Source organism: Diplotaxodon limnothrissa, linkage group LG2 (assembly GCF_057381915.1).
Source record: "Diplotaxodon limnothrissa isolate DT_005_m linkage group LG2, D_limnothrissa_male_GT1.1, whole genome shotgun sequence".
NCBI classification, from domain to species: Eukaryota; Metazoa; Chordata; class Actinopteri; order Cichliformes; family Cichlidae; genus Diplotaxodon; species Diplotaxodon limnothrissa.
The window spans coordinates 38,317,099-38,329,578 of record NC_140597.1 but is presented as its reverse complement, the minus strand read 5'-3'; the positions used below and the strand labels follow the sequence as shown (position 1 = coordinate 38,329,578).

General features: G+C 40.0%; 1 protein-coding gene across 7 annotated transcripts in view; it reads left to right on the top strand.

Moving 5' to 3' along the window:
* diaph2 (diaphanous-related formin 2) overlaps nt 1-12,480 on the top strand; it is a 378,450-nt gene that overhangs the window by 260,007 nt on the left and 105,963 nt on the right. For all 7 annotated transcript variants that reach the window (XM_085363442.1, XM_085363427.1, XM_085363433.1 and 4 more), the window contains one exon: nt 4,264-4,388. In XM_085363442.1, the coding sequence (XP_085219568.1) occupies nt 4,264-4,388 (125 nt within the window). The remainder of the gene's footprint in view (nt 1-4,263; nt 4,389-12,480) is intronic.

Here is a 12,480-nt window from a genome sequence, read left to right as displayed (position 1 = left end):
TAGCACTAATGTGTACAACACCTACTTAGAAACACACACAATCAGTCATTGTCTTGACTGGTAGTATTGCGCTGATCAATAACCAATTTTACTCTGATGCGATGAATATACCTTTCAGCACATATTATGTGTAGCTGGTCATGTGAAGAGTTTACTGAAGGTCATCCTGTCTTTACATGTTGCATAGTCAATGAAATGGTGAGAGCTTTGCGTGGGTAAAAATGCAAGCGTGCCTAAAACTGTTTTGGATTCTCGAAGAATTTAACGCCTATAATCTCCAGAGGCTGGAATATTTTTCCACATATGAAGTGCTATTATACTAGCCACTACTGTACCTCTTAGACTTGCAGATTTCAAATATTCACAGAGAATTAATGCAATGGAAAAACAAGTTGATTCAAATGAGAATAGCTTCGGCTGTCACTGTAAAGAAAGGCACCCATTTTTTTTTAAACTTTCATTCCTCCCTGCAACATGAATTTCAGTTAAATTGATCCAATATAACATTTGACTTTTTAGTGTTTTATACTCATCCGATTATTAAGTGATGACGTGACGAATCCTACTTCCAGGTCTAAAGTAGTCTGCGTTTAATATGGCTTTTGTGTTGTTAACATGTTTAATGTTTTGTATTTTCTTCTATTTAATCTCAAAAAGCTCCTAAAACAGTCAGTGATCACTGTTGACCTCCCTCGGCTTTTATTACCGTTAATCATTTATTTAAGCTCAGTTTTTAAAACCTTAGGATGTAACTACAGCCCAGCCCATGCAGCAGTATATGAATGACTAACCTCGTATTGTGGATGGATTATCTCAGTTATTCTCCTGGCTGAAGTTTGGTCCTTTTACAGCATCCTGCCATGCGATTACATTTGTTCCTGACCACCGAGAACACTCACGTTAACTTTTATCGAGTGGAAAAAAAGTTAGCTTGTTTATATTATGCTAACATAGCTGTGTCGCTAGCGGTCACGTAGCACATCATTATATACCAGCTAGCCAAACTTCAGTAACCCTACAAACGTCACTGCTGTTCAGTTTTCTGTCTTCATTTATGCTGGAAGTGATAGCAGAGCTGTACGTTTTAATTTGTTTCCAAAACCCCGCAGTCAGGACATGCTATATTGTATTTAGATAGAAGCTAGCGAGCTAACCTCCTGCTAACTTCTAACTCCGTTAAATGTCATAAATTCCGTTTTCATGGATGCCTGTTAGTTAAACTCAATTGTTACACCTGGTAGAGCAGAACGCTGATCATTTTATTAAAGATGAAAGACTTTAGACAGTTTTTCAACTCTCAGTAATGCCATAGTGATCGTTTGATATATGGACCTGCAGCGGAGTTTAGGCCCAGACACGGCTAGTGACGTCAGACTGAACAACCGGATTGTCATTAGTTTTTGAGATATATTTTAATTAAGAGATCATTTTTAAACCTAATCAACATATAAAATTGAAAAATGCTTTTATGCAGTCTGTGTTTGTGCATCCTTTCTGTGTGTCCCTTTTCCCTGTGTCATATCCTCTCCAACATACACTTACTTTGCTAAAGGAATAAATGTATTTATCAATGACCTTCTCTTAAGGATTTATGTTGCATTTGTCTTTGTTTTCATAAGTCTTTAGATTATTTAAAACTTTATCTTTTATGCTGCGTTGGCAGCGATGTTCAAAATAAATCTCTATTTCCTTTGTAACTTTTGGCAGCATTGCAAGAGCATTAGTTGAATGATTGGTATTATTTGTCAATAAATCAAAATGAAAATTGCTCCCCTCAACAGATGACTGAATAGAAGGTTGACATCTTCGCATTATAGCGGTGGATTTGGTATCGTGCGCTACACAGTATTTTTCCCTGGCAGTTTATTTGAGGGAAACAAGGCAAAACACGATGAAATACGTTTTGTCTGCCTTTTGTTCTGAGGAATGACTAATGCCGCAATGGCCAGTTTTACCGAGCTCATGTCAATAAATTAAGGATGTCGTTCGCAGTTTTCCCCTCACTCTGTAATTCATACAGCTTAGAGCATCGCTTTAAAATGGCTTTTGTCTTTTCTTTACTTTCTCTTTTCTTCCTACATCGCCACACATCACTCATCCCTCGCTTCTGTGTGTATGATATATACCTACCTGCCCTCTTTATTTCTCCACTCATCCACTTGGAACATGTATTCAGCGTACAGAAGGTATCACTGTAGCTAATGACATCCCATAAGAATCAATGCTGGATTTTCTACTTACATATACAAATTTATGAAAAGTATAAAGTGGCCTACAGCTACAAATTTAATGCTAAATGCATGTATGCAAGTAATCTGTTATGTAGCTGGGTTTCACTTGTTTCCCATCTGGTTTACTTCCCATGTTAACGTTTCTGTTTTGAATTCCTATGACCCCTCTCTGATCTCATAAAAAACACTATGCTTGGTTCCTATGATCAGTTTTTCAGCCAAGCCATTAGTCAGTACTGTCACTCAATCCACAAAAAAACTATCATAAGCCATAACAAATGACAAACGCATTCCCAGTGGCTTGATGTGAATTTAATTGTTTTGCCTCTTGCTTCATCTGTCCACTGCTCGCTTTCCTTTTTCACCATTAGTAAGTCTGAGATCAAAGTGACAAGCACATGTGGATCTCAGGGGCCCTATCAGTCGAGAAACAGACTATGTGATAGTGTGGTCTTCTCAGTGTCATTCCCAGGAGTCAGTTCTACCAGAATTGAGAAGGAGGGATTGTGAGTCTCCCAGTCTACCCAGCTAGCTAGCTGAAAAGTCTAATAATGACAGTGACCTCACCCATCACTCTCACTGCATTGCTTCTAGACCAATCACAATAGGCAATTTCTGTGTATGGGTGTGTGTTCTAATGGAAATGCAGCTTAGATACCCTTTGTGTTTGTGTCAGACAGTATAGTGCATGCGATCCAAAATATTGCTATCCAATTTTATTGTCAGAAAATGAGAGAGGACAAACTCGAGCTGTGGAACTGATGTAAAGCAAGACAAGGTTGACCCTTATGTCAGTGAGACCTGCCACAGCTTTCTGTTTCTCTTCAGTTACAGACAAAAGGATGTAAACACTCAGCAGATGTCAAAGTGGTGCCAAATATTAAAAGTTGTCCTGGGTTGTTGTATTCAATCTGTACTTGAAACAAATAATAACGAGTTCATGCAAAGTAGAACTGGATGGCCCATTCAAATAACATATAACCTATAAGATATCAGCTGGCAAGACCTGTTAATCAGCAGGATACATGTTACTCTGCCGAGTAGGTAGTTTCATCTGCTTGTGTTTAGTCAACATTGTGAAAAATCAAAGCTAGACTGGAATGAAAGCTGACACTCTTAAGATGAAGAATCCCAGAGGTTCTTGTGACCTCGTGTCCTTTCCTGTTGTGCAAGTCCAGTCAGTGACTTTATGAATGTAGCTTCAACTTACATATCCTCAGAAAGTAAAATAAACCCATGTTTAGCTGACCCACGAACCCTCTTTCACGTAGGTTCACTACCAGCTTCACTTCTAACTACTCCTATACAAAGATGTTTCTTCTCAATACAGTACAGTATTTTTGTCAACTGTTTCTCTTTTAGTTCTCAAAAGGCTCGGGGCTTACAGTGTACAGGAAGCTCAAAGCCAGCTTAAATAAAAACAAATAAACAGAGATACTTTTAGTCATGTGCTCTTTATACCATCTCCTCATTCCTCTGATATTAAAGAAAGTTAGTTACTGGCTTTCTGATCAGCCTATTTTTCTTTCCTTTCTCAAACTGGGCAATACCATTTAACCAACATGACATATGTTCAGTTTGAGCAAACTGGAATTTGTGTGTCAATAAAACTAAACCCTTTACAGGAACCTAAACATGCCACTGCATCCATGCTCCTGTCCCATTTGATCCCCTAAGACACTGCATGCTGTTTGAAGTCTCTACTTGAAAGGCCTGATCTGAATATAGTGGATTCCACAGCAACTCTGCAAGCAGTGATTACAGACTGATTAATGAGCCACTGCAGACAGGCACACACACCCAATGTGCACACATATTACCACTCGTGCTCACTTTTCTAGGCCATACGCAGATGGATTATGTGGAGTCAGTATGTCACATCGGTCTCCCTCTGCGGTAGATATGTTTGTTTAAATGTTTAACGTTTTCAGGGATGTGTTGTTTTCATCATGGGTTACTCCTATATGGAGCAAGAGCCCGCTCAACTGTTGATACTAACCAGCTTATTGTGTGTGTTTTCACTTTTCCACAGTGTCCGCCGAGATCTTAAAAAGCAGTTTGACCAACATGGAACGGCACATTCAGAGGCTTGAGAATGACATCGAAAACTTCCCCAAAACAGCCGATGAACAAGATAAGTTTGTGGAAAAGATGTCTATATCCTTTTTTTATTGTGTTCATTCCAAGACAATACACAGGTTTGGACGTAAATTTGCTCCCTAACAACATTCGCTTTGAGCGATATTAGGACATTCTTTGTCCTATTTTGTAGCGAGCAGTGGCAAAGGTGTGTGCTGTTTGTGTTCAGCCTGGCTGTGGTAAGCAGTTTAAGTCACTTGGTGTGATAGGTGGCACCCTAGGGAACTTGGGGAATGGATCTGGCTGCCTTGCTGTGAGACGCTGATCAGATCTCCCTCTTCAGTCCTCCCTGGGTCCCAAGAGTGAAATCATGCCTGTGGCTATTTTTACTTCACTCTGCCACTGCTGCCTGTCCCCTGGGGACCTCTAATAGGGACTCTGGCCCCTCACACCAACTTATCGCTTATTCCTGATTTCATCTTTTGGCCGACCACAAACCTCTCCACACAGCCATCCACGAACTCTTTTCTCATGACACCTCTCCTGTTTTGATAACAGAGTGTTTCACTTACACCCAAGCATCTCTAGTCCCAAATTGAATTAGCCATGTCTCTGCACTTTCTTGAATGCCCTTTCTGAGAGGAAAGGTTCTCACTGTATAGGTTTGATCAATAGTGAAAATCAAGTCTGTTGTCAATACCCTGAGGCTAAGGTGCCTTTCATGGGGAAAAACACAGTGAAGCAGTCAGCAGGATAGCCTATGTTTGTCTCTAATGTTATAAAGAAAAGAAAGGATTACTCTCGAGTAATTTAAAACATGAGTGGGTGTTTCCATATGCTAGGGGCTCACACAAAAGTTAACATATAACATTATCTTTACTTCCTTTTATCTGATATCTATTTAGGCTAAATCAGCACAATTGGAGGGACGAGAGCAATAGTCCCTAAAAATCTCTTCAAACCAGAGATGGACATTTACATTTTTACATTTAAAAAAAGAAAAAACTGATGCAGAGGCTTCCCTGGCGGCAGCTACTATATGAAGCAGAGCAGGCAGGCAAGAAAGCTGCTCTTTCCCCCAATGTCAGTATTGATTCCCAGGCTCCGTTGAGAACTAGAGGCTTGAGTGAGAGGAAATGGAGAAGTGTAGATGTACTGCAGTATGGTTCCTTTTCACTGTCTGGAGTTCCTCCCCAGAGAATGGCAAAGAGAAACTGGCTGGCCATGACCTGAAACATCACCCCTACCCCACACACCCACCCACCCCTACCCATCCTACCTGGCCATGCTGTGGTCCTAGGAATGACGCTCATACAGATTTACTGCAGTAAAACAGATTTTGTGTCTTACTTTGCTAAAGGTTGGAACAATGACATGGTTATATTTTATATTTTATTTTGCAGTGTTGTATTCATCGTTGATTATAAAGTTACTTCCCGAATAACTGGGAGAATAAAGAAGGATGTGATTTTCAGTATTTCATGCATTCTTTTGTGTTAACATGTTAGGATTTATAAAATATATATATATGTTGTTTTATTGTAGCACAGTGCATATTATCAGGACGTCGAAGTAAATTACGTTTTGCACTGTTCATTCCGAGAATTGATTTCGGGGGTCTGATACAGAGGGAAACCTTTGCCTGTATGTGTCTGTGTGCGTCTGTGTTCATTTAGCTCTTTTCTCAGATTTTCCTACCACATTAAATCTCCTCAGATATCAGATCTTGGACTGTTTTGTGTAAATGAGCATTGTGATGGAATGAATCCACATGCATATGGACCATAAGGAGAGATTGAAAGTGGAGACTGCTTGAATCACTGAAGTTTGTAGTACCAGCGTTTGCTATGAGCTTAGGGGGCACTTTAATGCCGAGTGTTGGAACAGTGACAGTGTGAAATACAGGGCCGTATTTTGGGGGTTGACATTTCCTTTGCTGTACATAAGATAGCACAATCAAGGGAAACATACCTTTTTAAACTTTATGCTGGGATTAAAGAAAAGGATGTTGGTTCCTTGAAGCATGACAGATGGAAGAACAACAACATCTAAAAGTCATGCATTTGATGCTTGAGCAACCCTGAAAAAGTTAAGTGAAGCTCTGTTGTCTTGACGGCTGGGCACTGTGATGAATTAGTCAGACTCCGTTTGTGTGTGTGTGCTAGAGAGAGATGCAGAGAAAATGGGAAGGTAATTTACATTGGATGTGTAGGTGAGTACATATGCTTCTGTTCCAGTCTGTATGTCTTTCATCTTTAACTAGCAAAAAACCATGCAGGGTTTTAAAAAGTGTAGTGACAACTTGATAAAAAAAAGAGGTAAAACAAAGAGGTAAATAGATGGACTTTTTCAACATGATACCCCGCTCGAGACTGTATAATCAAAGTTACATAGAAATAATGGTCCTCTATCATAGACCTGGGAGTTTTAGGGGTCTGCACAATATCTTAGCTGTTCCCAGTAAAAGACCTCTGATGTTGTGCCTGGACTGGACTGCTGGAGCTGCTCATCTATTTTGAGGGATAAAGCTCTTAATAGTCCTATTACCTCTGAAATGGCTTTGGTTTTTACCTTCCACATCTGCTCCAGTTGTTTCTTCAGCTCTGGTACTTCTCAATTTTCTCTTGCGCCTTCTTTCTGATGTTGCTGTCAGCTGGAATTGCTACATCTATCACAACTGCAGTCCTCTGCTTTTTATCAACCATCACTGTGTCTGCTTGGTTGGCCAGCAACTGCTTGTCAGTCTGGAACTTGAAGTCTCATGGGACTTCAGCCCATGTTCTTGACCACCTTCTGTGGTGTCTCCCTCTAGTACTTTGGGACTTCTAGTCCATATGCAGCACAGATGTTCCTGCACACTATTCAAGCTACATGGTTGTGCCTCTCAGTTTATGCTGTCCCAGCTTGCAGCTTACATCCTGTTACTTTGTGCTGGACTGTCTCTTGGGTCCTGTTGGCTTTGGTAAACTCCTGCCTCTGTTACTCTAGTTTAAGGGAGAATTTAAGCGTCCGGTATCATTCCTTAATATGCCACCACCTACCTGAGTGTCGTTGCTGATCATGTGCATCCCCTTATGACCATAATGTCATCATTTTTTTCTAGCAGGGTAACATGACACAAAGATCAAATCAACTTCTTTCTTGAGCTTAACACTGACTTCAGTGCATTCAAATGGCCACCAGATCTCAATCATAGGACAAAGAGGAAAACGAAGACTAAGAAGCCAGAACTAACTTGGTGGAAGCACTTCATTTGGCTTTACTGATACATTTTTCTCTTTCCATTACTGTAATGTATGCTAATTACTGAATGGGGTGTTTGTTCAGCAGTTTTGTGATCTCTATCTGTCAGAAGTAATGGGGGCTCACAAAGGCTGTAGAGTTGAGACACAAGCCCCCAGAGAGCCCTATTTCACCAGAGAGGCTATCGCTATGATGTGCACACACATGCACGCTGCACTTTGCTGCTGAATATGATAAAACAGAATAGGATGAGATTGTGCATGCTAGAATATTGATGTAGAGAGGTGGTTTGGTGGGGAGGATGAGAGACCAGAGTGGACCCTGATGAATACCTTGACATGCCCAGTACATCTCTGTGTACTGTATTCAATGACTTAACACAAACTACTGATATTTAGTTTAACCTTTTACTTCCCAGAGTGCAATAATCACAGAACATCACTGTTGCGTCTTCATACAAAAAAATAACATGGTCCTCTGACTAAGAAATTAAAAATCTGCTATTTATATTATACTATGGGGAATCTTTAGTGTATTTTATATCTGTGTTTTTGCGTGTGTCACATTTTTACACAGTGACTGAGTTTTCTCAGTGAAACGTCTTTTGAATTCTTTCACAAGGATAAGTGAATAGAGCTGTGTGCCTTTAAGCTATTGTACATGGCTGTGTTATTAGTTGAATAAGAAAATAGTCTTACTTTACCCCAAAGTTTAGATAGTCGAGTCTTGAGGAGTGCATTGTCATACTGATGAGTTTAGATATCAGTCTGGACTCCTGAGTCTTAGAGAAATCAAAAGGATTTGTTTCCCTGTAGGAAGGATTTTGCCAAACTATCATGAGATAATTCAAATTGGTAGAATTCCTCCCACATCCACACCTCTCTTGATAATTTCCCAACAAGAACAAGTGACGATTGAACAGCAATACTTATTTACAGTAGTTATTGACACCTCTGGGTGATTAGAGAGCCTGAAGTCCTAGGATTTGGACCCACATAGATAATAGTGTGAGTTTCTCAAACCAGTTTAGTCCTCTAATCAAGACACTGTTTTTTCCAGTCCCGGGGCTAGCTTCTAATACAAACTGACAGATGCATTTATACAGGTACCTCCTTTTTGTTGTTCTCTTAGTCTTCAGTCTGATTTAGTTCGCATTTCAAAGGAAGAAGTTCACCGCAGTGTGTTTATGGATGGCCCCTGTCAAAACAGCAACAGTTGGACACTCTGTTGGCTTCAGGCTAGGTTTTTGCACAGGTGCAGAAATCCCCTGCATCAGCACCACACACTTAAGGTTAATAAATGCCTCTTAGTGAAGCAGTTGTTCTGTTATAGAGGGTGAGCTTGAAATACCCCTCACTTGTTTTGTTTTTTGTTAGCGTGTATTTTTTGCGTTTTTATGCTAGACAGTGTAAGTGTTGTTTGGAAAAGTTAACACAGTTCATTACACCTTTATGTGTTTCAGTATGTAAGTCAGATTAATTAGAGAATCATCATGTTTATTTCTGTATGTTTGTGTAAAATAAAACTGGGTTAAAACTAGAGCTGGGCGATATGAGATTTTTTCATATCACGATATGTTTTTTTCATTTCAGGCGATAACGATATCTATCACGATATAAGCCAAATAACTATATTTGTAAGATTTAAATGTGCCGTTGCTCACAAGTAAAATGTGAAATAATCAGCAGCTTGTTTTTAAATATTTATTTCCCATAATAAGTTCAACAGGGTAGATGTACTTAAGGAACATGAGACTTTTTCAGATAAATAAAGGCAAATATTGCAAACTACACAAAAGGCAGCCGCTAAAGCGTTTAAGTTTCAAAATAGAACAAACGAAACAGACTAAATTGTCAATTCCACTTAGAAATAAAGTATTAATTCTAAAAATAAATCTTAGTTTGTTTTACAGAAGAACAGACAAAACTGACTAACCTTTGTCAACATCAAATAAACTGAGAACTAAAAGGAAATTCTCAATCTCTCCTTGTTGTATAGCTGAGCTTTTCAAACAGTTTTAACAGTTACTTTAGTCTGACAAAAGCCGAATGACGAATCAGCGCTTCCAGTCAGAGACTGAGGCTACGTCCACACGTACACGGGTATTTTTGAAAACGGAGATTTTCCGTTTTCGTTTTGAAAAATAATCCCGTCCACACATAAAGGCAGAAATGAAGGAAAACGCTGCTATGAACATGCCAAAGCAGCAGGTGGCGCTAGATTCCTATCCGTGCAGAAATGTTGGCCAATCAGAAGTCTAGAAGCCTCGGTGGGAAAAAGTAAACAAAGCTGGGGCATAGAAGCAGAACAGAGTCGTCTGTGTGGACGGACAGTAACTGTGTGTATATATGTAAGCATTTAAACACTGCAGAGAGTAGAATTAACAGTAACAGTATTGTAGAAATTCATTTCACCGAAACAATAACGTGGCGCACAGTGTGACGCATGCACCAGTTTATTGTATTTCCAGACTTGCTTTCGGCACAATTTACAGTGCACGCTACTCTGTTTTTTGTCAGACTTGAAATAGCCGAAATACCTTCACACTACGGAACTTCTATGGCTCTTCCGTTCGACAATCTCTCCGGCGTTGGAACCATCATCTGTTTTCTCTTCGGTCACGCTCGGTTGATTTTTCTAGTCGGCACACTCATTTCCTCCATTACGCGCTGGCTCCATTACCCGCTGGCTGCTTCCCAAACAAACACACGTGCGGCTTGGCACTTGTGCTGTACGTAACAAGTCACGCGACGTGACGCTGCGGCTGTGATTGGTTCGGCTCTGCGCTACTGAATTTGGATCGGCTGACCTTTTTTTTTTTTTTAAGAGGACAAGAGCGGCGAGGTCTATCGCGATAGCTTAATTTCTCTATCGAGTAAAAGTTATATCGCGATACATATCGTTATCGTTCTATCGCCCAGCTCTAGTTAAAACATGCTGGTGGCAACACGCTGAGTAGCTCCGTATAATGTTTAAAGCAAAAGTACCCCACCCCCCTCGCTGCAAATAAGCTCCCTCTCTTAATCACCACCTTCCTCCAAGCCCCTCATGGCCCACCCCGCCACCCCAACTGAAGTGGTTTCTTTTGCTAATGAAATTCACTGTAAACTGTGTGGCCAATTAGCTAAAACACAGATAAACCACGGAGCCTTTTAATTATCCAAAATTCAGGGGAAACAAGTGTAAATAAGTAGCAGTGCTCCCTGCGTGCTTTAGTTCTGCTAGTGTGCCTTGCACCTTAATGTAAATGTCCAAATAAATAAAGATAACCACTCAGATTTAGAAAGAATGAGTCAGTCACAAGAATAAATAGTAATTCCTCACTTTGAACGTGGCATCTCAGCAGACATACTGATTTTTGACAAGCAGACAAATGACTTATCTGAGCTGCAAAAAGTTGTGAAAATGTGTTATAATTCTCAAGATGCCAGCACGCTTCTCCATAGAAGTATGAACCCTGTTCAAAATAAACAGTATACATTCTTGTGCGAGCTGTTCTCATCAATGCTGGGATGTTCACTGTTCTCCCAGCACTGCACTGGGTGCTGTTGGTCTACAGAGAGCAAGGCTGCAATAAAAAACAAGATAAAAAGCTATATTTCTGAAGAGGTTTATGAATGAAATATAACATGTGTTGTTGCATTTGTTTTTATCTTCTGAGCTTTATAAATATGGGTGTTGCTGAATTATTAGTGTGTTTAAGAAAAAGACAAATAGTGTATGTCTGTGAAGGTTCTCAGTCATCCAGGTCATAGTAGTCAAAGGAGCTTGCAAAGAAAAGCGTCTGGACTTCTTTAGTTGCTTGAAGACGTTTCACCTCTCATCCGAGAAGCTTCTTCAGTTCTAAGGTCAAATGGTGGAGAGTCCCAGATTTAAACCTAGTGGGAGTTTCCCCCCACAGAGGGACAAAGAACCCCCTGATGATCCTCTAATCACCTGAGCCAAGGTGTGAAACTGGGTGTGGGTCACAATCAGCCAGAGTTTCGGGTGAGCTCATTGTGAAACCTGGCCCCACCTTATCATGCGAATTCCTGAGGTCAGATGGCCCAGGATGTGAGTGGGCGTTAAGGCGTCTGGGGAGGGAACTCAAAATAGTGTAGGCACTATTTCTATAGACTAATAGCTAACATGCGCTATAGTGCACTGAGGTGTTTTACTTTCTGCTCAGATTTAGTCAAACGCTTCAAAACCACTTTACAATACAGGTGGATCCAGGCGGGAAAAAATAGTTCTTTAATGGCAGTCACCTGATTACCAGCTGAATATGGTTTTCATTTACTGTAGGTGAAAAACAGGAAGCAACTGAAGTAAATATAAAACTTCACAAGGTCTGAAACTCAGCATTCGGTGATGTACACGGGTTCCAAACTGCTTTGCATCACTGACTGCAAAGAACGTGTATCCATGTCTTAATCCTGATATTTAAAATGGCATTAGGTTACGCGGCAACTTACACATCAAAAATTAAGATAATGGTAAAGTTTCTGTTAGGGTTAGACAGGAGTAGTTAGGTTAATTATCCAGGTAATGAATGCAAGTCAATGTGATGTCCTCTTAGGTGTTGTTGGTAACATGATCAGTAACATCACTCTGTGACACCCATAATGTGTCAACTGGGAACTTGCCAAACACTTTTATACCAATGGGACCTATGTGACTTTCTACATGCAAGAACACAAGACTCTAATGACATTTATATGCAATGTAAACAAAATGTCGTATTGGAATTTCATCTTTCTAAGCTACCAGAATAATTTCAGTTAATGGAAAATCCAAAATAAATGTAGTCAAGTTACAAATTACAAATTGCAAAATAGAAATACACAGATTATTGTCAACATAAAGGATCGTGCTTCACTTGGCTTTTCTGTCGCCAGTCGTGTTTACTGCCAGACCATTTCTGTGCTCTCTAGTCATACGAGAGAAT